This window comes from Eutrigla gurnardus (genome assembly GCF_963514095.1).
Source record: "Eutrigla gurnardus genome assembly, chromosome: 1".
NCBI lineage: Eukaryota > Metazoa > Chordata > Actinopteri > Perciformes > Triglidae > Eutrigla > Eutrigla gurnardus.
This window is the reverse complement of record NC_139915.1, coordinates 14,195,113-14,221,994: the sequence shown is the minus strand read 5'-3', so window position 1 is coordinate 14,221,994 and position 26,882 is coordinate 14,195,113. Positions and strand designations below refer to the sequence as shown.

The window sequence follows — 26,882 nt, the reverse complement described above, 5'->3', positions numbered from 1 at the left end:
TTTAACTTAGGTTTTTGCAGAGAAAGCAATATACATGTATGTGTTTTTACCAAAAATAAGACAACGCCCTTTATTCTAATGTCCTAATAAACACATTGTATAACTTTGGATACGTCACACCCACAAAGCATGGTCAGTGTTTCTATTGGAGGTAGTGTGGGGATCAGAAGGCCCTCAGGACCGGGTCTCAGACGAGGTCCTGGCCAAGGTTCCACTTTGCACTCAAGCTTCCACAAAGCCGACCAGAGGAAATGAGCCTGGCGAAGGCCCCACAGCACCGGGAGAGGTCTTACAGGGACGCACAGTTTAATCACAAAGATAATTTAAACTGAATTAAAATGGTAAAACAATGAGTAGCCTATTAAACAAGCATTTCCACTGAAGGTAGTAGGCTTTGCATAACACTAGAGGTTGTAGATATGCGGTCCCAGGAACATGCTACTCAGTAAAGAAGCTATTACATGCAAAAACACTGATATGGTGAATGAGGTTAGAATATTTAGGTTGAAACGGCTCTTATTATTTTTCATAAGTAAGTCTGGAGATCAAAGTCAATGTATTACCCGCTGTGACCCGCGTTTGGAATTTGTTTTGTGTGACATCAAAAAATCAGTTGAAGTCCTCACATTATGGTCTGAAGTCAATATAGTCTGTATGCAGTCCAGCCACAATAAAAATGAAAGCAAAGGAAACAGATGGAGGACGGGTGGAGCAAAATAATGCAACACTTTGAAGGAAATGAGTGCAGTCATAAGAGATGCTGGTGTGAGTGTGAATAAACGGAGGGAAATGCCAGCCAGCTGATGTCTGGTTCAACTGTCCTCCTGAGCTCGTTGACACTTCACAGCAAGTTATCAGAGTCTATTTTAGACCGGTGGGTCCTTCGGCCAGCGGGGTCAGGCCTGTTGTCATTGTGTGATATTTCTCACTGGCTCATGAAACTACAGGGCTAGAGAAAACATAGAACATTACCTAGATTTGATGAGATTTGACAGTCGAAAATATAGCGCTTCTGGCCTTTCACATTTGTATATTTTAGTATCCCGAGACCTAAAATAAAGCATGCTGGATAAACTGCCAGAGCCTCATCTTTTAACCTTGTCCTTTCTTTTAACTACATTCAAGTGATAGCAGAAAAACATCTCAGGAGATTTTATTTCACTACCTTAGGTAATAAAAATGTTTGAAACGTTGTGAAAACATCCGTATCCACAAATGTGTGTAAAAAAAAAAAAAAGTCAGCTTGCAATTAAGTGAGATAAGAAATAAAGGGCTTTAGGAATGTAACCATCCAAACCACCAAGGCCAAGGTCCAACCTTTTATCAACGCAATGACAGCAGTCAGTTCTACACACAATCCAGTCCCAGTAGACCCTGACAGTCGGTTAACACAGCATTAGTGTTGGAAACGGCAGTATGTAAGTATGCGAGGGCTTTAATCACCAAAGATCTCTGAGTTGCCTCATACGGTACATGCATGTATCCAACTACGTTCCCTGTGGTCATGTACGAAACGTCAACCACCACCACCCTGAGGTTTTATTGAGATCTGGAGAACCTGAGTCACTGTTGGAATATCGATTCTGAAAACTGAACATGTGACACCCTTTAGATGAAGATGATAAAGATGGCGATATTCATTCATTCATAATCTGTCAGTTGGTCTGTCTGTCCAGAGCAACATATTCCACAAGTATTGGTTGACACAAAATCGGCAACCTTTACCATTTGTCTGGTGATAAATCACAACACCCCCCTGAAAAGTCCAAGACATGTTATCGTCAAAACTATTGACTGGATTGCTATAAAATGTATGCCACATTTATGCATCCCAGAGGATGAACAATTGTCATTCTTGTCTTTCTCCAACACTCAGGTCAGAATGTTAACAACAGTTTTGTCATCGACCTTTTTGTGAATCATGCTTATTCCCTTTCTTACCGAGGCTCAGATGAGAAGGATTATACCACTCTCATGTCTGTAACATTAATTATAATGCTGCAGCTGGTTTGGCCACTAAAAGTTCCCAGTTGCATGTCGGTCTATTTTGATCATATGAGCTTCTTTTAGTGCAAACCTTGAAGACCTTTTAGATCCAAGGATGGTCAATATGTTGTTTTCTTTCTTTATCCCACATGTTTGCGTCATGGAAGTTATCATGGATGGAGTTTAGACTGGTGTTGGAGAACAGGTTGTTTTTATGGATGGGACCAGGGCTGACGTGATGGAGGATGAGTTAGTGACAAAGGACGGATTGAGAAAAGCTTGGCTGGGTACCAATAAGGCCCATTAACGGTAAATGAGAGGAGCTGCACACATTCCATACGCAATAAATACATAAATCTCAGAGAGGCTTCTTGTTTTGCTGGAGCGAAACAGATATATCTCATCTGGGCTTAATTACAGTCATAAAACTGTGAGAGAGGAGTTGATTAAAAACATTCAGTCAGCAACACTCCCATGTTCTGGATTTCATGGTATGTGAGTGTGTTTTTTATTTCTCACACAGGAACTATGTATGCAGTATTAGCCTACGTATGTCTCACTAATTTAAAGTTGAGACATACACAGACCTTCAGCTAAGAGCTAACAGACATGAAGGGTGGAATGGAGACGACACCAGCCATCCTGATAGAGACGCCATGAGGAGTGTGTGTGCGCTTCATAACCAGTAACCAGTGTACACCAGGCCATAAAAGCATGACCACCTCAGGTTACTGGTGTTGGTGGACTGAGACGAGGACTGAGCCCCGCGGTGCTGGTGCTGATCCTGCTGCTGGGAGCAGTTACTGTGAGGGAGCTGTCCACAGTGTGTATGTGTGTGTGTGTGTGTGTGTGTTTGAGAAAGAGGGGAAGGGAATAAATGCCCCTTTCAGAACATAAATAGGTCACACCTGTCAGAAATCCATCTAAAAACATATTTGAGAGAAACCTGCTTGGACTTTTGTGTGAAATTAATTAGCAAGCTTCAATATTGATACAGATATATAGAAAAACATGAAAACTGTGTGCATTTAAACACACATTTGTGTGGTTTGTTGTTCGGCGTCCCGAGTGAGTTGAGTGTCCTGATGGCTTGTGGGTCGACCCAGCTGTCTCTACTAACTACATCAAAATTAACGAATTACAATCCTTCCAGTCATGGTAAATTATTAATAATAATAATAATAATAATAATAATAATAATAATAATAATAATAATAATAATAATAATAATAATAATAATAATAATAATAAATAAATAAATAATAATACATTCTATTCATAAAGCACTTTTCAGGATACTCAAAGACACTTTACAGGCTAAAAACAACATACATATAAAACAATAGCAGCAATGTACAACAGAATATTAAAAACATTAATCACAGGTTCAAAGCTGATCTAAATAGGTGGGTTTGAACAGAGAGAGGAAGGGGCAGCGTTGTCTGGAGTGAATGGTTCGGAGAGGAACAACAGACAACATGCAGTCCAGCAGGAAGGAGGGAGGATTAGAGAATTATACAAAATATACCAGTACTAGTAACTGATTATTACATCTGATATGAAGCCGTATATGTTAAGGCGTTTGTCACTTCTGTGGTTGTGTTGCAGTGTCGTAAGAGATCCATGTGTTCTCCTCATTGTGGTGGTCGTGTACGAGCTTCCTTCACCCCTGACCTGGTGATGCTTACGTTCAGGCATGCATGCCAGGTCCCCTCCCTGCAGCGTCTCCTCCCTCCTCCCTCCTTCCTGCTGGACTGGATGTTGTGTGTTGTTCCTCTCTGAGCCATTCACCCCAGATAACACTGCCCCTTCCTCTCTCAGTGTAACTCACTCACTCACTTGTGCATAATGTTTCACCTCATAATGTGCTCTTGAGTCTGAGAGAGTATTTTAAGTCCTTTCATGCCTGTGTATATTAGCTAAGTACAACCGGACGATTAACTCCCATGAACTGAAAACACAGAGGATTAAAGGTGTAAAACGAACACACAGACAACTCCCAAACAGGGCAACCTGTCAATCACAAGGGAGCCCCGCCCTAAATCATCCCCTGTTTTCTGGTCTGTTTGACTCTAAATGGACCATAATGTACTAAATGAACATCATGCTGGATTGAAAAAGACTTGAAAGTAGAGATTGAGACCATAAACTCATGTTTACTGAGATAATCATTCAAAATCAGGTATTAACATCATAAAAATATTGCACTTCACCTATTTTATTTTTAGAAAAATCCCGCTTTCATGCTAAAGTTTTAGTCCAAACGTCTCTGATGAGTCATTTTCCATGTGGACTGTCCTCTCTTATCCATCAGTGGAGCTCACAATAGCATGAGGTGGCATACTGAATATGAATCTTTTTTGACACAGTTGTAATAATCAAAAAACACTAATATTTGATCTTTCTTCTCTTTGTCCAGACTACAGCTTTCCTGAGACAAAGAGCCACACCCATGGTTTCAGTTCCAGATCCATGATACACACACCCAGCCGTGTCATGGCTGTGAGTACCGCCTGCCAGTACTGCATTACACTGTAATACATGCAAGAAAACATTTAAACGAGCACTGATGCTGTATTGTTTGTATGTTGGTTGTTTTACTGCAACTGTCGAGGCATTTATGTGTGCAGTCCTTGAGTTAAGTAAAATAAAGTAAATCATATCGTATGATCAGTGCCAAACTAAGGGCAGGTTTGGGATATGTTTGGTGTAGCTTAGGTCAAAAACAGGAAATAAAACAAATGAAAACTTCTACAGTGTCCCGTAAGGTTGGTTCTTTGATATTACTACAAGAATGGCTGGTTGGGTTTTGGTTTTTCACTGTAATCTCCCAGCCAGAACCCTGTCAGTTTGACTGATGGTTTTCTTCAGTTTACGGAAAGTCCAAAGATACAGTCCACAAGCAATCTGGTTTGGAGGTTATAATGACTGAGTTAATTGAAATCTGGTCTGTCGCCAACATTTTAGAAATAGTTCCTCAGCATAAATATTATGTGATTGTAGCATTAAGTATACAAAAATGTAGTATTGAATGCTTGGCGAGACCAGCGATGATAAAAAGTTCTGTTTCAACGCATGATGATTCCACACTAAGGGGGAAAAAAACGCTCTGGGTATTTCTTTAAACTAATCACAGTCTTGAGTGGTGCTGAGTGCAGGAGCAAGCGATGGCAAAGAATCTTCATTGATAAGAAAGTTAATTGGTTGTTCAACATGGCATTGCCATGCCACCGCCATGTTGGTCTGAAAGGTCTTCAAAGGATGCGGCGGACGTAGAACGTGACGGTTGCGTCCTCCGAAGGATGCAGTCGCTGAATTGGGACTCAACTGATTTACTGTATTTCCTTTATTACAGCCGCAAATTCCAACCCTGGACTCGGCTATCAATATATTTGACAACTTTTAAGACAAAATCATTTAAATAAAGGATATTTTGTACTAATCCTAGGAAGTTGATTTGCCTCAAAAGAAAAATCTGATTAACAGATGTCTCTTATACATTTATGACCACAGGTTTATTTGCATTTTCAGGCCAAAATGGCAGCAGCGCAGCACAAAAAGCACCAACATTTTCCCTCACCTAGATTTCATAGTCATTGGCGAAGGCGTCCTTGCAAAACAGTAAAACCAAAGTTGTAAAGCAGTGTGGCATTGTTCATCACACACACACACACACTGGAAAGCAATGAGCCAGTATTGTGTATGAATAATGTTTCCTCTCTGGTCTAATCGGGAAACACTGCTGGGCAAATTCAAAACAATGTAAAGAAAAATATAAACAGGACGCTTGTCTCTTGCTTTAAACTGGCCAGTGTAACAATGCAACGGCAGCAGGGAGCTTCCTGCAGCGTACAGTAGCTTTGTTGAAGGAGCGAAGGAAGAATTGTTCACTTTGGAACCTCTTACAACATCTGTGCTGTGCGGGACAGTTTCACTAACCTCAAGCAAGGTTTCTTTCGGTTTGATAATCAGAGCTTTAATAAAGCATGAAACAACCATTTGTTATGTAAAGATAAAGAGGAGTAATGTCTACACTCCCTCTGTGTGTGTTGTTATCGGAGCTTCTCTGTGCTTTGTTTATATAGCCGTGCTTTAGTGCATGTACGTCTCCCAGTGTGTCCTTCCAAATTAGCTAATGGCTGTTGTTTTAAACTGCTCTCATACAGCGGGTACAGCTGATAACGGCGTCCCTACTCAAGGCGTCGCCGCGGAAGCGTAGTGCCCGGCCCCCGGTTCCCCACCAGGTGTTAGCTCAGTCAGCACTGTTAACAGAAACATTGGATTTATTTTCCCTGCTGCGGTCTGTCTGTCTAACTGTTTATTTCTGCCCACATCGCCAACCCTGCAGATGCCCACAGCACCTCTTCGCTCCTCTGGTTTCTCGTCTCGCTCCGCCGTGGAAACCAGTTCCAGGATGAACAACAAAAAGATCAGCACAGCCCAGAGCAGCTTCCAGTCCTTCCAGCAGTCCCACAGCAGAAGCAGACGCTCTAAGTCGCTGTGCCAAGCGGAGCAGGAGGCAATTCCTCTCTCTGTGTCGGTTCCTCCAGAGAACACCTCCTATCCGACCACTGCGCCTCCCCCCGGCACCATGAGGCGTAGTCTCAGCGGGACACTGGCCCAAGACAGAGGCTACTGGCAAGGGGAGGAGGTGCCATGTCAGTACACCTACAAAGGCCCCTCCCACCGTACCATCAGCCGCATTGCCAATCGCCAGCAACACTACCAGCAGCAGCAGCAGCAGCAGAGCTCTGGGTTTGGTCACGAGGGCTGGGTGGGGACTGGCAGGGTCCCCATGGCAGGGGACGGCTGGGGGACACAGTGGCAGCAGCATGTGTCCAGGGCCAGCCATGTCATGGGATCGGGGCAGTACCAAGCCCCCCTCCACCGGGCCGCCTCCATCCACAGTGTGAGGAGTGTCGGGAAAGGGGTGGATATCTTGGATGGAGCATCGATACACAGCAACGACCCACTGGAAGAGTGAGACATATCATTCATTCATTTGCATGGGTCAACATGTGGACCGCCTCACTTGTAGACTGTATGTTTTTGCTGCACGCGACTGGACAAAATGATGCATTGATATATGGAAAAAATAATAAACTGTGTGTGTGTGTGTGTGTGTAGTTTGCAGGGTCTGGACATGGCTACAGCTGTCAGATATCTGTCTGAGTCAGATGCTTCCTTGCAAGTTCTTGGAGCTGCATACATACAACACAAATGTTACCATAGCAACGATGCCAAAAACCAGGTAACGTGCTTGCACTTTGACATGTTTGATCATATTTCCCTCATGTGTTGCTAATTCTCTAATCAATTGTCCATTATACATTATGTTCATCATCTAATTATTGATGTGTTGTTGCTGATCCTCTCTCTCTCTCTCTCTCTCTCTCTCTCTCTCTCTCTCTCTCTCTCTCTCTCTCTCTCTCTCTCTCTCTCTCTGTCTTTCTCTCTCTCTGTGTCTCTCTCTCAGGTCCGTGCTCTGCATGGCATTCCGGCTCTGGTTCAGCTTTTCTCCAGTGACATCCAAGAAGTGCAGCGTTACGCCACTGGCGCCACGCGGAACCTCATCTACGAGAACAGCGACAACAAGGCGGCGCTCATCGACGCCGGTGGAGTGATGCATCTTGTCAGCATCCTGAGCAAACCTGACGAGGAGCTCCGCAAGACCATCACAGGTAGTAACGGTTTGAACCCTGCGTATGAGCTCCTGTTCATTCATTGACATGTAAATGTAATTCAGTCATCACCCAGTCATCTTTACTTCCATATTACTGGTTTGAAATATAGCATGAAAAGCTGTTTTTTTGGTGTGGCTGCAGGTGTCCTGTGGAATCTGTCCTCCAGAGACAACCTGAAGGAGAAGCTGTCCAAAGAAGCTTTGCCGGAGCTGACGGACAAAGTACTGATTCCTCTGTGCAGCAGCGTCCCGCTGAGCCCGTCTGAGAGAGACATCTTCTACAACACCAGCGGCTGCCTGAGGTGACTCCCCGTTACCCCGACGCTGCTTAGATGCAGCATGTTCTAAAGGTTCCACAGGGTTTTCATGCCAAAGATATGAATTTGTCACATTTGTTTATTAAAGCCTCCCTTCCTCCCCTTCCTGCCTGCTGTTCTCCTGCTGTTTCAATAAACCCTTTTCACCTCCACATGATCGAATTTCAAAATCCATCTACTACCTTTATTAGATATATCCTCGTGTCACTGCTGTTTGTGATTGACACACACACACACGCACGCAGACAGACAGGTTAGCTTTATATAAATCAGCAGGGGAGCAGAATCACATGTTGACCAGTGCTGCAGAGAAATCCACTTTTGGTGTGAACAACCAGCCTACTGCTCGGGTGCCAATGTACAAAAACATGTTTGTGGCATGAAGCAAATTCAAAGTGCAAAGGAAAAAACTGAGGACAGACAAAGGTAGAAACCAGGAAGGACCATGAACACAGGAACAAGGCAGCTGACCTGACACAGATATGAGGAAAGACATGGAATAAATATACAAGAACCTAATGAGATAACCAGACAGATGTGGGCAGGCTGGAAACTGATTGGTGGAAACAAAGGGACCAGAGTAGGGCTGACGAGACTAATACGACACAGGTGACACAGAAACAGGAGGGGAAAGCCACAAAGACAGGAAACAGGAAATACAGTCACCGCTGCACTGAATCAAAACAACACCGGCCTCGCTGACTAGTCACAGTCTGTAACGTTCACAATGAAGAAGAATGAGCGAACGACAATGAATGAACGAGGATGTAGTAAACCAGTAAATAGGATTCATCCTCTTAGGACACTAATGCTGGTACAGTATTTCATGGCAATCCACCCAATATTTGTTGAGATGTTTCATTCTGGACCAAAGGACCAACTGCCATGTGTAGCGACCTTCTGGTAGCATGGACTGACCAATCATACTCCAAAATCAATGTTTTAATGTCTCTCCATGTTGTTTCCTTGAATTTGGTCTGCTGAATGGCATTAAACACTACGGTACCCATGAACCTTAGCTGACATCGTTATGGAGATGCCAATGGCAAGAACCACAGTTGAGAATAGGGGCGGCGCCTTGTTGCTTCTACTAGAAACAAAACACAAGCGTTATTCATTGGACCTGTCCTTTAATCATTAAAGTGCCTTTGAATAGACAATCTCTTTATGCTGACTTTACAAAATGTAGCTTTCATGCATGAAACCTTACTGTGTTGTCTCAATGTAGATTTTGCTCAAGTGAAATCACTTCAAGATGAATTCTAGTACCGGCATGACTGCATTATGTTGTGATGGACTAGCCTGAGGTTCTGTCTCTGTGTTTGTGTGCACAGGAACTTGAGTTCGGTGAATGAGAGGACGAGGCAGAGGATGAGAGACATGCGAGGCCTGGTGGACTCTCTGGTGTCCTACATTGAACAAGAGGAGAGGGCAGACGACAAGGTAAGTCTGACTGGAACAGGCTGGGACATTTTTATAAAGACCAAAAGGCCAAGATGACACAAAATGCATCTTAGGACATTTAATTACATATTTAAGTCAAAGAAAAAGGCTTGTGTTTTTCTATATTTTTCTTATTGGCAACATGACCAAAGACCAATGACTCGTTAGTCCTGCTCTCAATACTCCTGCCCAACATCCATTGGGTAGGTAGGAGTAGGATACTCAGGTTCCAGGTTGAAGTCCTTTGATGTTGCCAACCAGATGTGTCCAATTCTGACTTCAATGTTGATTCAATATGTGTCTGTTTTAAAACTACACAGCTCATCTTTCATCTTTATCCATTGATGTGATACTGTATGTATGAAATGCTTTTTACTGGGAGTGTACAACTCCTGAAACTGACAGGAAGAGAGAAGAAGTCCACTTACTTCACTCTCACTGTATAGTGTGTGTGTGTGTGTGTGTGTGTGTGTGTGTGTGTGTGTGTGTGTGTGTGTGTGTGTCTGAGAGGGGGGTCTTATCTCACAAACAATCCTTGACCAAGTACAGACACCAGCTTCAGAGAGCACTTTAACCTCAAAACAGACTAGTTTCTACAAATGAATCAATATGTGGTAGCAAAGTGTCATGAAGGAACATCACAACCGGTGTAACAGAGTGACTCACTGATCTGTTTAATCATTTTTGGAGGACAATGGAGCTCTGTGGCTCAGAGGACACAGAGGATGTACTTGGCCAGTAAAGCTGATTCTTAGTTAGATAAATGTATTGTTTCTTCGTGAGATTTGTTGTCAATGAGAATATAAGCAGCCTTATCCTCTAAAGCACTGCGGTTAGAAGCAGGTTGCATGGTTTGGTGGAGTTGCACTGAAGACAGTCAGCTTGTTACCTGGTCCAGTCCTTCATTCTTTCAGGGGCTCAGTATGAGGTCCAGGGACCTGCATGACTTGTCATCGACTGCTCTCACATGCTTCTTCATTTGGCACATTTCACCACGCTTTGACTGTCAAGAGGCAACGGACCCACAATTCCTTTGCAAACCTTTAACCAACTGGCAGATGATTAATAAACACACTGCTTCCATTAGACATGGACATGAAGCCTTTGCTTCATCTGATTGGACGAACATGCCATGGGGGATGTCCTCAGTTTTAAAATTGAAGATACAAGGTGGGCGTTCTGGAAACATTCAATTTGATCAGCGGCACCATTATGTGACAATTGTCAACTAACTGCCATCTGCTTTAGTCCTTCCTTCTTCTAGGTGATGATTTACTTCACATTTTTAGATGGTTTTCTAAATGACTCAATCCAGCCAGATCCACTTGACAATGTTTGCTTATTCTCACAAATGTGTCTTGATATTGTGAAACAAATGGACCAAATATGATCATTCAACTCTGAAACTAAGAAAAAGGTTCTTACTTTAACCCCATTTAAGAAAAGTATGTAAATATTTGCATTCATTTTTTTCCATTTTTCCATTTCGCATTTATTATTGGTTTATCTAATTTCCTTTGGATATATGTCAAGCTCCTATTTGTCTCCTCTCTCCGTCTTTCTTTGTGGTTAGGGTTTGGAGAATTCTTTGTGTGTGATGAGGAATCTGTCCTACCAGCTGTACACGGAGCTTCCTCCCTCCGTCCGACTCCGTCTGGAGGGCCAAACGAGAGCCTCTGCCTCTGGGGACAGCGAGGCCATCGGCTGCTTTACTCTGTATAACAAAAAGAGCACAGAGGTAAAATTAATCACACATCATTCAATGACACACCAGGGACATGACTCCAAGCTAATGCTAATGATGCTGTGTGGGTCTGCAAGATGTGCCAACCTCCGGAAAAGTGAACGCTGAAGTGCCTTCAACTTGCATTCTCTCTGCTGACCATCAGGGGGCAACCCCTCTGGTCTCAATCTCTAGTGTCAAGGTCTTCTTCAATACAGCAGGATGTGCATTTAGTAAATTATGGTAAATTTAGAGTAAAATAGACCAGACAGCAGGGGATGTTTCAGGGCGTGGCTAGCTTGTGACTGACAGGTCCCTGTCACGGTGTCGCTACCATCGCTACCCTTGCTACCCTTGCTACCATCGCTCTGTCAGCAGCTTCACACCAGAATCCAGGTGGATCCAGATCCAGTAAGGGTGCTGCTCTGCCACTTGTGTTCATCAGATCCACATGTTGCTCCTCCACAGACCAAATATGGTCACTTCCTTCATTGGTTGCAAAAAGTCGTCCACAGTCGTCCACAAACCAACTGGTGACCTCACGGTGACTCCACTTCTCCTATACAGGCTGTGGTGAACAAACAACTTGTTGCTCACGTGTTTTGCGTAAGAACTTTAATCTTTATTACTCAAATATTAGGTCTTAAAATACAGAGTTATGGAAATTAATGTAACTATACATTTTCGTAGAAATGATCAGTCATATTAACACAAAGTCGTTAAATGCAGGCACGTTTGTCCCATCTCCATTTCCTCGTTTTAGATCCAAAGTTTATATAATCAGAAAGAAACATGTTGGTTATTATGTTAGCCACACCCACCACCTGCTTCTAGGTGATGTCACTGTGTTCCTGCTGTTTCCTGTACACTGTCTCTTACTTTTCATCTGAAGTGCTCATACATCTTCACGAGGACGGTAATTGTCAAAAGTGAATACTGAAAACATCCAGATCAACTTTGGATCTACTCGTGCAATACCTCGCCTCAAGAGCTCATTTTCAGATGCACCATCATTATCAAACATTAAGAATTTCCAAACATCGCATTGTAATGTGCTCGAGCCTTTAGGTTAAGCCATTGACATCAAGCATGTCGGAGCTCTCTCGGGTCTCTCAGTAAACATAATAAGTGGCCAAGCAGAAAGAAACTCTAGAAGTGGCCTCGGGTCCAAAGGGAGGATCGGTTTCCAACACACACACAATCAGCAGGTCACGTTACTCGTTTCAATGGAAAGCAGTGGAGCCCCACCGTTACATGTATGTTCTCATAGTCACCCCTCGAGTTGGAGGAGGACCTGTTCAACTATATTACCTGCTTTTCCATGTTTCCTTGTCCGACGGAATATCTTGAAAACCTATGGCCAAATATACTGTGTGCTAAGCCCCTCCCTTGGACAGTGATTATCCAACCATAGCTTAGTGATAGTAACCGACGCTGCGGGCCTGTCAAGCTCTTTTGTATTCCCCCACATGCTAAAGCAGTGTACATGGGGCTGTACTAAGAGTGATACTCTGTGTTTGGATGGTGGTGTCGTTTTAGGCTGTTCCATAACCAAAAACACATGGAAAAGCTTAAAAAATAGAGTGTGTTGTTCTGTTTATCTGCTGATGCTCGAATTGAAACGTGGTTTAAAAATGTGAGGAGTGAACCAGGGAGCGGGGGTTGTCCTGGACATAATGGAGGGGCTTCAGCTTCTTAGTAGGAGAATGCAAGGCAAAGGACTTGAAGAGAACCTGGATAAGGTTTATATTGGATGAATCTTGCATTTATATAAAAGAATTAAGGATGGAGACCTTTGAATGGAGGCTTTTCACGGAGGAGAATTATGGTGTGCCCGCAAAAAAACAGACAATGCATGCACTGCACATCAGCCATCGTTGCCCTGGTGGCAGCAATCAGGGGCAAACCAGAGGAAGGACAGCACCAACAAAAGTACCGGAAAACAGAAAGAACTGCCCCCACCTGCATGCAGCTCCGGCTGCACATGAACTGAACTGAACTTGCTCTCTTTCAGACACACTTTTTTAATGTTCAAGTAAGCGAGTAATACATTTTGTCCTTGCTGAAAGTGATCTTGTATTTTTGGTTTATTTCTAGAGCAAAATAAGCCATAGGCTATTAGAATACAAGCATTTTGAAGGGTAATTGTCTCGGCTGTTCTTCGTTCAGCCGTGGGTATAAGGTGAGGATCAGCTCGACTCGCTTCCAAACAATTCAAAGCACTCGCGATTTCAAAAAATGATTATATTTATTTTTACAGCTCAAAAAAGAACACAACTTTCATCTAAATAAAGGAAAATATGCTGGCAAACGAATAAATCACTGAAAGCTACGAATGAACTAAAATAAGCGGTCGAAAGACTTTTTTACACCGCCGCCTCTTTCCCATGACACTTAGTTTTTCTCATCAAGACAACACACACACCTGTCCTAAGTACCTGAGCGGTGCCTAAGACCCGCCCACAGACCTCTACAGGTAATCACAAAACAAATCAGCCTAGGCATAAACAGTATTTATATGCTAAACTAATTCAAAATGTAGCTTTCATTTAAAACATTCCTATTTCCATAAACAATAAACATGTCAGACATATGTGAACAGAAAATCAATAGCCTCATTAAAACGGCTGCGACAGTAATCCATCCATCCATTTTCTACCGCTTATCCTGTATTTAGGGTCACGGGGGGGCTGGAGCCGATCCCAGCTGTCATTGGGCGAAGGCAGGGTACACCCTGGACAGGACGCCAGTCTATCACAGGGAGACATGTAGAGACAGACAACCATTCACACTCACATTCACACCTACGGGCAATTTAGAGTCACCAATTAACCTATCCCCATCCTGCATGTCTTTGGACTGTGGGAGGAAGCCGGAGAACCCGGAGAGAACCCACGCTTACACGGGGAGAACATGCAAACTCCACACAGAAGGAACCCGGGCCGACCCGGGAATCGAACCCAGGACCCTCTTGCTGTGAGGCGAGAGTGCTACCCACTACACCACCGTGCAGCCCTGCGACAGTAATAATAATTACAATGTTAAAAACTTTGAAAGGCAATAGTATTGAAAAAGAGCCACAACAAAAAACAATAAAGGATATTTTTCATGGACATTAAGTATGTCATATGCTTTGATCCAATGCCAGACACACAATAATAATGTAATTGAATCTTTGACATGTCCCAGGCTGTGAAAAAAAAACTCACATTTGGTATACAGAAAATAATTACATTTTTGTCTGGATTTTTCAAGAGTGACATTATGTAAACAAACTGCCATTAAAACGGTTGAAATTCGAAAATGAATGAATCTCTTTACTGATGACCAAGACTGGAGTTGGTTAAAAGACTTAATAATATTGATGTATGATATCTTATGTTTAATCTTATCCTCTGAAGACATCACAGCAACTTTTTTTAAATGGATTATTAGTCAACTACAGCTGATAAAAATCGTGCAAGAGCAAAACTTCCGAAAATGGATTTGAATAAAATATAATGAAACAAACTCACAGCTGTGTAGCTACAACAACATGTACTATATGTTACTGTACAATAACGGGCCGTTTCTCTCTCTTTCCACAACAGCGTAACCAGATTCTCACCATATTGTCAGAGGTGTCCCGACAACCTAAGGGGGCTGAGTGGCTGTGGCACCCTAAGGTGGTGGTGCTCTACAAGCTTGTTCTGCAGAACAGTGACAACAGCTCCACCAGCCGCGAGGCTGCCATAGGAGCCCTGCAAAATATCACTGCAGGAGAGGCCAGGGTAAGATCTCACACGCCAGAGAAATGTGAAGTGTATATTCATTATTCAGCAGTCTTCTACTGCAAGAAAACAAAGAAAATCACCCAATGAACAGAAGTCTGCAGAGGCTCATGATCTGTGATCTGTCAGTGGTCATCCGTGATGAGTGGGGTGGTGATGGAGCAGGAGAGGATGCTGCCCATCCTGCTGGATCTGTTGGACACCAACAGCGATGTGGAGATGAGGCCCCTGACCGGCCTGCTGAGAAATCTGGCCAGACACTCCACCAATAAAGACCACATGGGTAAGAGACAACAGGGGTCACTGAAGGTGTTTCAGTCCTCTTTGGGCTGGAAATGGTGTGTGTGTATGTTTGTGTGATGGGCACATAGTTACACTTAAGTTCTGTATGCAGATTGTTACTAAAATGAGAATAGCTGGTCCACTTCACAGGGCAAAGTATGCCTGAAGTGGATCTGGGCCGAGGTTGTCTCCTACTCCGGGGCTAAACCCCTTCACAATAATCAGCAGGTGGCAAGCAGGACACAGGAAGTTGGCTTGGGTGTGACCCAACAGGGAGTCAACGTAGACCCTGCTGGAAGTCCACTTAGACCCTGGTGGGAGTCCACATAGACCCTGATGGGAGTCCACTTAGACCCTGGTGGGAGTCCACTTAGATCCTGGTGGGAGTCAACTTATACCCTGATGGGAGTCCACTTAGATCCTGGTGAGAGTCAACTTAGACCCTGCTGGGAGTCAACTTAGATCCTGGTGAGGGTCAACTTGGACCCAGTGGGGAGTCAACCCTTAGAACCCGCTTTTATCCTCATATAAACAAGTGCTGTATGACAGAACCAAACCAGCAGAGGTGGACTTTTTAAAAGGTCTTCAGAGCCTTAATCAACCACCCTCGCTCTTTGTCCATCCAGCTAAGAATGTGGTGAACGTTCTGGTGTCCAAGCTGCCCAATGATGGCCTTGAGAAATCGCCATCCAGCGAGGTGGTTGTGAACATCTGTGGAGCCCTCAATAACCTGGTCACCTGCAGTTCCTTGGCAGCCCGCGACATCTCGTACTTCAACGGCCTGCCGAAGCTGGTCGGTATTAAGACATCCCATGATAACAGGTAGGAATGACTTCTACTGGGATCCTCAAATAGCAGCCTGGTCCAGTGAGAAAACAGTTATTTAAAAACAGTTAGAAACTCACTATAAATGTTAAATATATGAAAACTTCTTCTTTTAATTGGTTAATATTTTCTAGGTCCTTCCATGGTTTCCGTTTGTAAGGCCAATGACTTTACACATTCTGGAGCTTCTCTCCCCTCTGGCCATTGGCCATAAATATAACCCCTTGCTAATTTGCAGGTCATTTCAGAGTGTTTATCCCATTGGCTTTCTGTGGTATTTCCTTGGTGGGATTTCCGTTTCTGACCGTCTGCCACTGTGTCTGGGTTTAGTTCTGGGAGTCTTAAAGCTGCCAGGGCGGCCTCAACTGTCCTCTGCAACATGTTCCAGTACAACAAACTGCACAAAGACTACAAAATGGTAAGACCCACTGCTGCTGATGCCAAGATACATTGTACTAAATCATCCAAATATTGTACTTTGCTGCTAACATGTCAGGGAGAGGCACATGGCTAGTGAGCAACAACAGGATCTTGACATCTTGATTCAGGGCAAAACACAGGAAATTATTAGGGCGGCAACAATGTTGTTTTTCAATAAAATACTCTCCATAATTTAGCCCAGTGCCATGTCTTCAAATTACTAGTTTTCTCAGTCAATCCATCACCCCCAACATACACGATGATAGATAAGATCAAAATGGGTGGTTTACAGGCTTGTTTATACCTCAGAACAGAACTCCAATTAAGTCTGGTCCATTCTAAAGAACTGTGATACCCCCTACTACAACTGAAACTGAAAATTGTAAAACAACGAAAGCAATGACTACAGTAGGGTAATGTAGCTGCTTCAAACAAAACAGTCTTCTTTTTTAAATGTGCGTCAATTGATCCTTTGGGTCACTGGGGGGATTCCCAATAATGTTGTCTTTTGGTCTCCACCAGCTCCCGAGAGAAATATCTGGCTCTTTAGCTGCTAAACGCTCCTGCTATGTTCTCCAGCTAGTGAGTTGATAAGATTGTCTGCCACTTGGTAATGGGCAAGTAGTGTAGAGTGCATTTATTTTTTTATGAAAACAAGGCTAGATGCGTCGGAAGGTTGTGAGCAGAGTTTGAGGGCCAGAAAATATGTGAAATAGACTAAAAGATGCTGAAACGCTGCCTGGAGCTGCAATGTTTGGTGCTTGTTGTGTCCTTCTTGGACACTGAGCTTTGAAAAGGCTCCTTGCCAGAGAGCACCTCCGCATCCATGCAAGTTCACGTTGCAGCACATTTTTGTGTGTTGAAAGTAAGTGTTTTATCTCTTGCTGACAGTGGAGCCGCCACAGGAACGAAGCACACCAGAGTTCACTTGGTAGCACATAAATGCACCAGAGTTTGTGAACTGTAACAGCTGAAGAGTTCCTGTCGGGCAGCAGCAGAGAGGGCTGTTATTCCTCTCAGTGCTTCTGGTTCCTCGCACCAGTGAGTTCACTGTGGTCTTCTTTTTTACGCTGTTTTGAAAGTAGGACCACATTCTAAAGTACATTCATCATGAAAAAGATGGATTACTTCTTTGTAGGGCTGGCCGATTTTTTCGATTTAATTGATTCATTTGCATTTTTACTTTCCAACAGTTTGTGAAATGGCTGAACCGCAAAATCACGATTTAAAAACAGTTCTAGACTCCGCAGATTTGTTTTGCTTTAAGGGACTCCGTAGTAGCCGACTCTCTCACTTTCCAGAAAGCACGCAAAAGTCAGCCACATACAATCACATTCACTTCACCTCCGACAGACGGACCATAAAAATGTCCATGAACTCAAACGTCCTTTTACCAATTAACGAGAATACTTCCAAAAGTTTGCAATCTGTTTATCTGTTTACTTCTGCTTGGTGCTATCCTAGCTCTCCGCTCTCCTTCCTCTCACGTCTTCCCGCCCCTCCTCCTTAAGCCACGCCCTCCTGACACAGACACAGACATGAGATCTGTATCTTCAAGCTCAAGTTTACCTGCAATGTAACAAAATAATCTAAAACAATACAAATTAGAATCCAATTATTCTGAGCTAACTGAGGTCAAAACAGAGGTCAAACAGGGGGGTTTAGGGGGGTCGTACGACTATAAAGCTACCTGAGCTGCCTTTTCAGTGACTGAGGTTATGGCAGCAAGACTTACTGCTGATTACAACGAGGGGCAGAGAGGTCTTTTCTCCTGTTTGCTTTCACCCATGACACCACAGTTGTCTCATATATGCAGAGGAAGAACAAGGATGTCATCCTTATGAGCACATTCCATTAGACTGCAGAGGCCCTGATTAACAATCAACACAGCCAACACAAGATAAACAGGACATGATATTGTGTGATAGTAGAGGTTTTTCTCCAAAAAACGAGTGGTGTAAAACCTAAAAAATATACTCTCCTTGCTCTCTGAAACCTTAATTAAATCATCAATGAATTGATACCAGACAGGCTATTTATGCATTCTTAATAGATCTGTAGTTCAACAATTGGTATAGACACTTACTATGAGGGAATAAATGCAGCCGTACCATATTGTGATTGTGGGAAATATGAACACTATGAAACTACAGTTGTTGGGCTGCTGGTAGTTGATATTATATATGTGTTTTCATTCACACATTTTCTATATTTTGGAATCGCAAAATTTGATGGAACACTATTGATGACTTGTTACCTGGTTTATCCACAACACCTCTTTCCCGTTAACGTTAAACGTTAACGTCCCAGTGAAACAGAAGTTGGGTCATCTAAAGCTTTGGTGTTTTCTCCTGTGAAACGAGACACAAGTGGGGTGAACAGTTTCAAGAGGCATTTAAATCACATTCTTCACATTTGATCGGACCACTGATATTAGTTGGTACTAGTGTAGGTAAGCACATGTCGTATTTTGTTTTACAGAATGAAAAGATGATTTCCATATAAAAATACGACAAATTTGTATATAACCACATGACTATTGAAGCTGGCAAAATCTTTGTGTGTGAGTTAACCACAGCTAAACTATATTAACCCACTAAAAAATATAAATTTACTGAACAGACGACTTGTTCCTGTAAAGAAATGAGTTGCTATCTAAACCCAGCTAAACTCCTGCTAAAACACTTATATTTGGTGAGGTTGATCTACCTTTAAGTCACATATTGAAGTTAATATATTATATTTCACTACAGGTATTTTATACTATGGATAAATCTCCTGGATGATGGCTGTTGTGTAAAATGGTTATTGTTATTGATCCACAACCCTCATCCCCACAGATTTCCTGTGTTCTGTTTGCAGAACCCAAATCCACATGTGAATTTGGTCTTTATGGTCTTCTACGCTGCTGCATGTGTGAACAAAGACATAAGGGTGAAGTTAAAATGGAGAGTAGAATATGTGGGCGTTGGCCAACATTGTGCTCTAAACTTTTGTCTCCGCCAGATGGTTTTCTAGTCTACGTCTGCACACATCTGTTCTTTATCCCATTTGACCTCTGCTCCTGTCTTCCCATTGGTCCTCCTCTTCCCTCCTTTGCTCTGTTCTGGAAGTCTGTTTTTAGCCTCTGGTTATGCTTTATCTGTGGATACTTGGCACTGCACATGCAAATGTTTTCTCTGTGACTGATAGCAATTAGATCGTAGAGTTGCTTCAGCTCTTCTCTGCGTTGGGGTGTCTCTCGATCTGCCTTCCCACACACTGGGAGATCAGCGGTGATGGATCTTTTTAAACTCCAAACATCCGGTTATTATTTCTATTTAACTGCACATTGTAAACGCAAAAACACGAGTATTCAGTGATAACCACGATTTGTAGTGGAATGTGTTTTGCAAACAGTAATGGAGAGAGGCTACTTGGGAATGATAAGATGTTATCTTATTGATTTGACAGTCTTCAGTCTTTTTTTTTTTTCATTTTGTAGACAAAGACAAACATTAACACCAAATTACAAACACACACTGAAAGAATTGGATTAAGTCCTTGAAAACATTCAAAATAAACCCAAAGATCAGACAAAAATAAATGCGTCTCCCTCTTTTGTCTCACTTGGGGTTGAGTTTACCTTTGAGCTCAAGAAAAAAAATCCTTTAAGTTTCTATTCAGTTTCTGCTTTCTCTTTAAATTCAGTTCTGTGTTCTCATTTTATCAAATTTTATCAAATTCACTCAAACTCAAATCCCACAGAACAATATGCTGTATACTGTATGTGATGAATAAACTCACCATTGCGTGCGCCCCTTCTTTAATACGTAACAAATGAAACCACAATCTTTTCCTGAACCCAACCTTCACATTATCACTCCAATGCATCACATAATGCAGCTTGTCGGAGCTTCAAACTAGTCTTTATTGTTTATAAATATCTATATCCATCTCTGTCTTTGGACTACGTCTCTTAATGTGAAGGTAATGCAGCCGGGTGCTTCAAAAACACACACTGACACGCTAAATGTGGCTGCATTCACCGATACCCGGGCAGTGAGAACAGGTTTACCTAACCCAAGTTATTCATATTCACGAAAATACTGATGAGAGAAGCTGTAAAGTTGCTACATGGTTAAACTTTTTTGTTATCATTCCAACAAAATGTACAGGAAAAGGAGAAGTTTAGAGATGATTCTATCAGCTGTTTAGTTCAGGAGGATGTAAAGTCAGTGCTTGCAAATGAATGAAATTGAGAATGAACTTGAGAATCAGACAGTGTGTTACAACTAAGAACAAGCCGGTTTTCACCAGTTTAAGAAGTTGATAAAGATCCGAAGTGAGCGGCTAACAGGATTAGGGCAGCCTTGACACGAACATGAGAAGCAGCAGCTTTTATAGAAGGAAGTTTTACCAATCTGCTGTGGAATGCCACACTGGTTATATTAGATAACACTTTATTCCTCTAATTACTGCTGGTAAGAGTTTGTCATTGTAAGTAGCAATAACACAATAACAGAAGCAGCAGCAAAACGACAGTTGACTCATTTGGAGGCCTTTATTCTTGTCAAAGTGAGCCTCTACTTCACTCTACATTGTTGTCCGGATCCCTGCCTTATCTCTAAATGTTGTACTTGTGTCTAACTCTACCGGTGTCTGGTCTGGGTTTATGTGTTCTTATTGTGTGAGTCTCTGAGTGACCACTCTCAGCAGGAATGCAGAGAATCTGGCTGAGATATTTAGGGTTTGTCTATTGTGTGCCTTCTGGGATGAATAAAAGAAGAGTTTGCCTTGGCAGACCCTGAGCTCTGCTATGCTCCTCCTGTATACCTCCACCTTCCCTCCACCCCCCCTCCACACACACACAGCAGTCCCTGCCAAAGTGAACCGGACAGCAAACAAAAGTCTCTTGTTTATCTGGCTGCTGGGTGGCCATGATGAAGTTATTACATTTGATAGATAACCCGTTGTGGGTCTGTCCTCAACCCAGTCTCATGCAGTTCACATGAAAGTTGCGTCCCACTGTGGACTGTCTTTAAAGTTTCAGTGCAAACAAACTAAAATATCTGGAAAAGTACTGGACAGACGGTTGTGGAATTAGCTGCTTTGTGTGGCTATTCATGGTCCTCAGAGTGCGAATCCTTTCTATTCCTGGCAAAATATTTTCTCATCTAAAATGTCCTGAGCTATCCAGAGAGAGGGTAGCTGTTGTGGGCTGTTTTACAAGACATTTTATCACCACTGAATGGTAGTGCTAAAACGATTTTACAACAGATTGCATGGCAGACTTTAAATTTTGTTTTAGGCATATAATATTTAGATTATTTTGAGATACATCTTTTTCAGAAATGAATTCTCCATGATGAAACCTTCAATGTGGCGATAAAAGGAGGGTTTGAACTATTAAACTTTTTAAAATAGTATTAATGTCATATCTGGCCAATTTTCAGAATATTCCTCCCCACAAAAGTTATTGCTCAAATATAGTATAACATAACACTGTCTACTCTTGATAGGTATCGGCTATCAGCCTTTTCCGGCTCCAAACTATGTCATTATATTGGCTTTTAAAGATCCGCTATCGCTCATATATCTCCTATATACAGTAAGAAGTGGACGTAGTCATCATGGTGTTGTGTGTGCAAACAGCCGATCAAATGTGGATGAGGAGGAGGGAAGACAGACTGAAAGAATATCTGGTCCTACCACATGTAGCAGCATCAAAACAGGAAAGTAGTAAAGCCTGCCTCTTTCTTGATTGGATTGGCTGCCTGGGTCCAACGTGACACTGACGAGCAGTGTGACTCTGCACCAACTCCAACTTTTATGTGTGTCTAAGAAACGTGCGCCGTGCTAAAAGAAAGCAATGGTTTTGCGTTTCTGGTGACGCATCTTGGTGTGATCGGCCCTCATAAGTGATTAAAATAGTTTTAAATGGAATGTAAAACAAACTGGAAGCCAGTGTAATTAAAATCAGAGCAACGTGAACAAGCTCAAATATGCTAGTGAAAAGTGCATTACAACAAATCAAGTTAGACAGGTGACTTAATGCAGCCAGTGGGAGATGGCAGCACAAGCGTAAATGTCAAGTCCATCAATGTGTGTTTTTATGTTTTTCAGAAAGGATTTGCCAGACGAGACTTCACCGATGCCACTATCTAGGTTGCAGCACACTGCGACATGCTTTTGACCTCAGGATGGCAATCGCCGTGAGGAAAAGACGAGGAAAAAAAGGAGGATTAAATGAGCAGATTACCGAACTGTGATGGACCTACTGGAAAAGAAAAAAAATGTACTGGAGCCAAGGACGATGGACTTAAAAATGTGTCCTTTTTCAGGTGTGTTTAACTTGGCTTAGCTTGCAGCAGATAGTGTGTGATGACGGGAACTTAATGGTTTCCGCACAGACGGTGGACTTCACCCCCAAACTAGTACATGCTCAGTGTGTATTAGGGTTTGACTGACATGTTTTTTGACACTGACACCGATTCCTTTGAACTAATGTTGCTGATAGCTGATGCCCATATTAGTCAGAGACTGACAATAATAATCATGATAATATTATGTTCATGGTTAGAGCTAGTTAAGGAGAGCATACTAGCGATGGTCCCTTGCTACAGCCTGAATCCCTTTGTTGATGATCAGGTCAACATTTTCATTCGTCTAATACTTGCAAAACTACTTCCCACCAGCCTCAGTTGTACTTTATGTTTAGTGCTAATTAGCAAATGTTAGCACGCTAAGCTAAGATGATGAACATGATGAACTTTTTTTCCCCTGCTAAATATCACCATGTTAGCATTGTGAGTATGTTATACTGTCGTTAGCATTTAGCAGAACGTAATGTACATCTTTACAGAGTAGCTAGCATTGCTGTTTGTTAGTCTTTTTAACTAACAAACAAACTGACTAGTGTTGTTTTTTTTTAGGAGAAAGGTCAATTCTAATCATTCCCTACAGCTAACGGTGCTAACAGTGCAAACAAGTAGTGCTGACAGAGCTGACAGTGTTTACTTGAGGGGGAAACCGAGGGTTGGTGCTACGCTTCGTTAACAGCTGTAACTGCTGGATGAGTGCAGCGCAGAGCCGCGGCTGTAAGATAGCCACATGCAGTTACACGCGCAGCAGGCCGGCTATGTAAACAAAGCACAGCGAAGGTTGGATTACAACATACAGAGGGAGAGCGACCTCATTCTCAGGCAGACATTAGTCCACTATATCTTCATAGCAAATAGTTGTTTGCTGCTAAATGAATGCTCTGCATATCGTAGGGAGAACCTTCAAATTTATGTAATTCATATCATCATTTGAAGTTATACATTTTATGTCTGCCTTTCCTGGGAATGGAGGAGTTGTTATGCACATGAATTTAATTATCATTGATAAAAGGATAAGTTAGAATTAACGTGAGGGACCACCATGGCAGTCTAAGAAAGGGACGTCAACTACACTTCACAAAACATAGAATTATAGTCTGTTCAGCATAGAAATGGAGTCAAAACACAAATCAACCCAAACAAGACAATCAGCCTGTCTTCACAATATAGTAGCTTTTGCTCACAGTGATCATACCCTTGGAAAATAAACTGGACTAGGATCAAAGATTAGTTAAAATAGTGTGTTATTTAAGACATGAATCAGATCATCCTATTCTGTCATCACTCAAGTCAAACAACAGTTGATTAAAAGGAGAAGCCTCACAATAATGTCTGCTGAGAGGTCAGTAGGAGGCAACGAGGGGATTTCTCTGTAAGGACATGTGGGGGAGAGCGTAACCTTCAGACCTGACAGAGGAAACTGCAGCCCAGCAGCAGCACTTATCTAGCAGATGGAGGAAGGGAGCGGCTCAGCCTGACCTGGGTCTGCAGCAGCTTCAACATGAACACCGTCCAACGCCTGAAACACAGAAGGAGAGAATAGAAGTGATATTTAAGGTGAACAGGTCTGATTGTGCTGCTGAACTTTTACATTGTTTCTCTTCCACTCAGACTTCAGGGCATGCAATTGTTTTAAATCTCTTCTAAATTGCATCCTCTGAACTCCATTTTTGTAGTCCAAGTCCACACAAGTCAGCTCGGTCTCTATGCACACAAGGCTGTGATCTATCGCCACCCATATACTCTTGCGTTCGCAGCTTGTTCTGCCCCCACCAGTAGTAAAAAAAAACAACTTCCTGAGGTCGAGGGCGATGTTGTTAACGACAGAAAAGTACTCTAACTATTTGAATCACTCACTTTGAAAGGCCCCCGTCACCGCTGTAGCTCCACTGCGACCCCTTGTCCTTCTCACAAGTTTTGTAATCCAACATCGAGTACACTGTTTTTTAAAGACTAAATGAAACAAATAAATCCACCAATGAAAAGAGTTGTTGCTTACCAAGCAAGGAAAGATCCCATGATGCATTCTCAGAGGCCACACACAACGCAATGACATGTCATTCATCTCATCCTTGTATATCATGTAAATCTGTTCTGTTTGGGCGGCAACACAATCCTGATGGAAAACATAATATGTAGATTATCCTTCATGCATTTTGAGAGTATCGTAAGGTGTGTGATCTCTAACTTTTTTGTTAGTTATCAGAAGCAGTAATGCCATTTCCTGCACGGTGGTGTAGTGGGTAGCACTGTTGCTTCACAGGGAGAGGGTTCCATTGATTCCCGGTTCGCATTCGAGTTCCTTCTGTGTAGAGTTTGCATGTTCTCCCTGTTAGCGTGGGTTCTTTCCGGGTTCTCCGGCTTAGTCCAAAGACTCTACATCACTCTCTACATGTCAGCCCTGTGATAGACTGGTTACCTGTCTGTCTCTACATGTCAGCCCTGTGATAGACTGGTTACCTGTCTGTCTCTACATGTTGGCCCTGTGATAGACTGGTTACCTGTCTGTCTCTACATGTCAGCCCTGTGATAGACTGGTTACCTGTCTGTCTCTACATGTCAGTCCTGTGATAGATTGGTTACCTGTCTGTCTCTACATGTTGGCCCTGTGATAGACTGGTTACCTGTCTGTCTCTACATGTCAGCCCCGTGATAGACTGGTTACCTGTCTGTCTCTACATGTCAGTCCTGTGATAGATTGGTTACCTCTCTGTCTCTACATGTTGGCCCTGTGATAGACTGGTTACCTGTCTGTCTCTACATGTTGGCCCTGTGATAGACTGGTTACCTGTCTGTCTCTACATGTCAGCCCCATGATAGACTTTTCCCAATGTTAGCCCCCCCGCCATCCTTTCCGACCCTAAATACAATTATTTGGCTTTTGGGCAGACAATAAAAAATAACAAAGAGGGTATTGAATGAAATGACTGATAAAGTTAAGTATTGATCTGTGTTGGCCACAATGTTTATTTGCCCCTGATTACCGAGGCTTACGAGCCAAAACTGTCATTCGAGATTGTGTTATGTGTGATTCTAATAAATATCTTTGTTTCAATTTCCATTTTTTGTTTTTCCATTTGTATTAATGGTGATGTAACTATAAAAAGAAGACAAAAAGACAGAACCGAATTTAGGAATTTAATCTTACAAAGAGGATCAAACGTCTCAACTGTGTATAAAGTGGTTAGCTGGACTCTGCAAAGTGTTTTATACTAAATGTCTGACTTTTCAAACTACTGGGCTGCAAGATGACTGACGGTCTCCAGAAGGTACCGATTGTGGAGGTACACTCAACAATAGTCTTGCCTCAGGGAGCTTCCCAGTTCATCCACTTTAATCACAGGGGTCACAGAGCAGCCTGCGATACTTGTCTCTCCCCCCAACCTCAGAAACCTCGACCTCAGACCAGACATTCCTGACCTCAGTCACACAAAACTCCCAACGGGCTCATGACAATACAACAAATGCCGCCATTCGGTGGATATTACTAGAATCTACTGTATATGGCACTAGAATATTACCTCAGTGTGAATATTCCATAAAGATGTAGTTGCTCAGATGGACATTCTCTGCCCACCAGTGGCAACTTCACGACCGTACAGTCAAGGATGTAAAAATTCCAGTGGAAACCCCCGAGCTGTTGTGTGTTGGAAGAAGCACGTTGACATACTATCAGACAGTTTGTAAAATTTTTCGTTCTAACTGTAAAGTTGCGCTCAAAGTAGTTCTATAATGTATTATCAGGATAATCGTGAACATTGTCATAAATGACTTGAAAAAGCCATCAAGCTTGTTATGATGGTAGAGAACTGAAAAAAAGAGCCTGTCTTAAAAAACACAGGATTTATTATCCCGTTATTTAAGCAGGGACACCTTATGATTTACGATCATCTCATTTAAGATGTTTTATTAGTAACAGGTCTTACATGAGATGATGCTCCGACCTATTAGAAATATCGACCCGACAGGCTTTTATGCCAATTATGTAATTAATTATTAATATAAACCTGTTGCTGTTCGATATTTTATCGTACTAATACAGTTTGTTCACACCTCCATCTACATAACAGC

The 26,882-nt window shown here is 42.5% G+C and overlaps 1 protein-coding gene across 2 annotated transcripts in view; it reads left to right on the top strand.

Annotated features, from left to right (window-relative positions):
- Positions 1 to 25,866, top strand: part of LOC311015842 (plakophilin-3-like) — a 29,885-nt gene extending 4,019 nt beyond the window's left edge. Inside the window, exons 2-14 of one of the 2 annotated variants that reach the window (XM_084013282.1) lie at positions 4,406 to 4,488; positions 6,153 to 6,230; positions 6,335 to 6,966; positions 7,114 to 7,237; positions 7,463 to 7,667; positions 7,812 to 7,971; positions 9,321 to 9,429; positions 11,003 to 11,167; positions 14,743 to 14,922; positions 15,052 to 15,205; positions 15,831 to 16,026; positions 16,360 to 16,447; positions 22,555 to 25,866. In XM_084013282.1, coding sequence (XP_083869408.1) covers positions 4,406 to 4,488; positions 6,153 to 6,230; positions 6,335 to 6,966; positions 7,114 to 7,237; positions 7,463 to 7,667; positions 7,812 to 7,971; positions 9,321 to 9,429; positions 11,003 to 11,167; positions 14,743 to 14,922; positions 15,052 to 15,205; positions 15,831 to 16,026; positions 16,360 to 16,447; positions 22,555 to 22,596 — 2,216 coding nt within the window. In that variant the 3' untranslated portion in view covers positions 22,597 to 25,866. The remainder of the gene's footprint in view (positions 1 to 4,405; positions 4,489 to 6,152; positions 6,231 to 6,334; positions 6,967 to 7,113; positions 7,238 to 7,462; positions 7,668 to 7,811; positions 7,972 to 9,320; positions 9,430 to 11,002; positions 11,168 to 14,742; positions 14,923 to 15,051; positions 15,206 to 15,830; positions 16,027 to 16,359; positions 16,448 to 22,554) is intronic. The other variant, XM_084013283.1, reaches the window with a different exon arrangement.
- Positions 25,867 to 26,882: the final 1,016 nt, after the last annotated feature.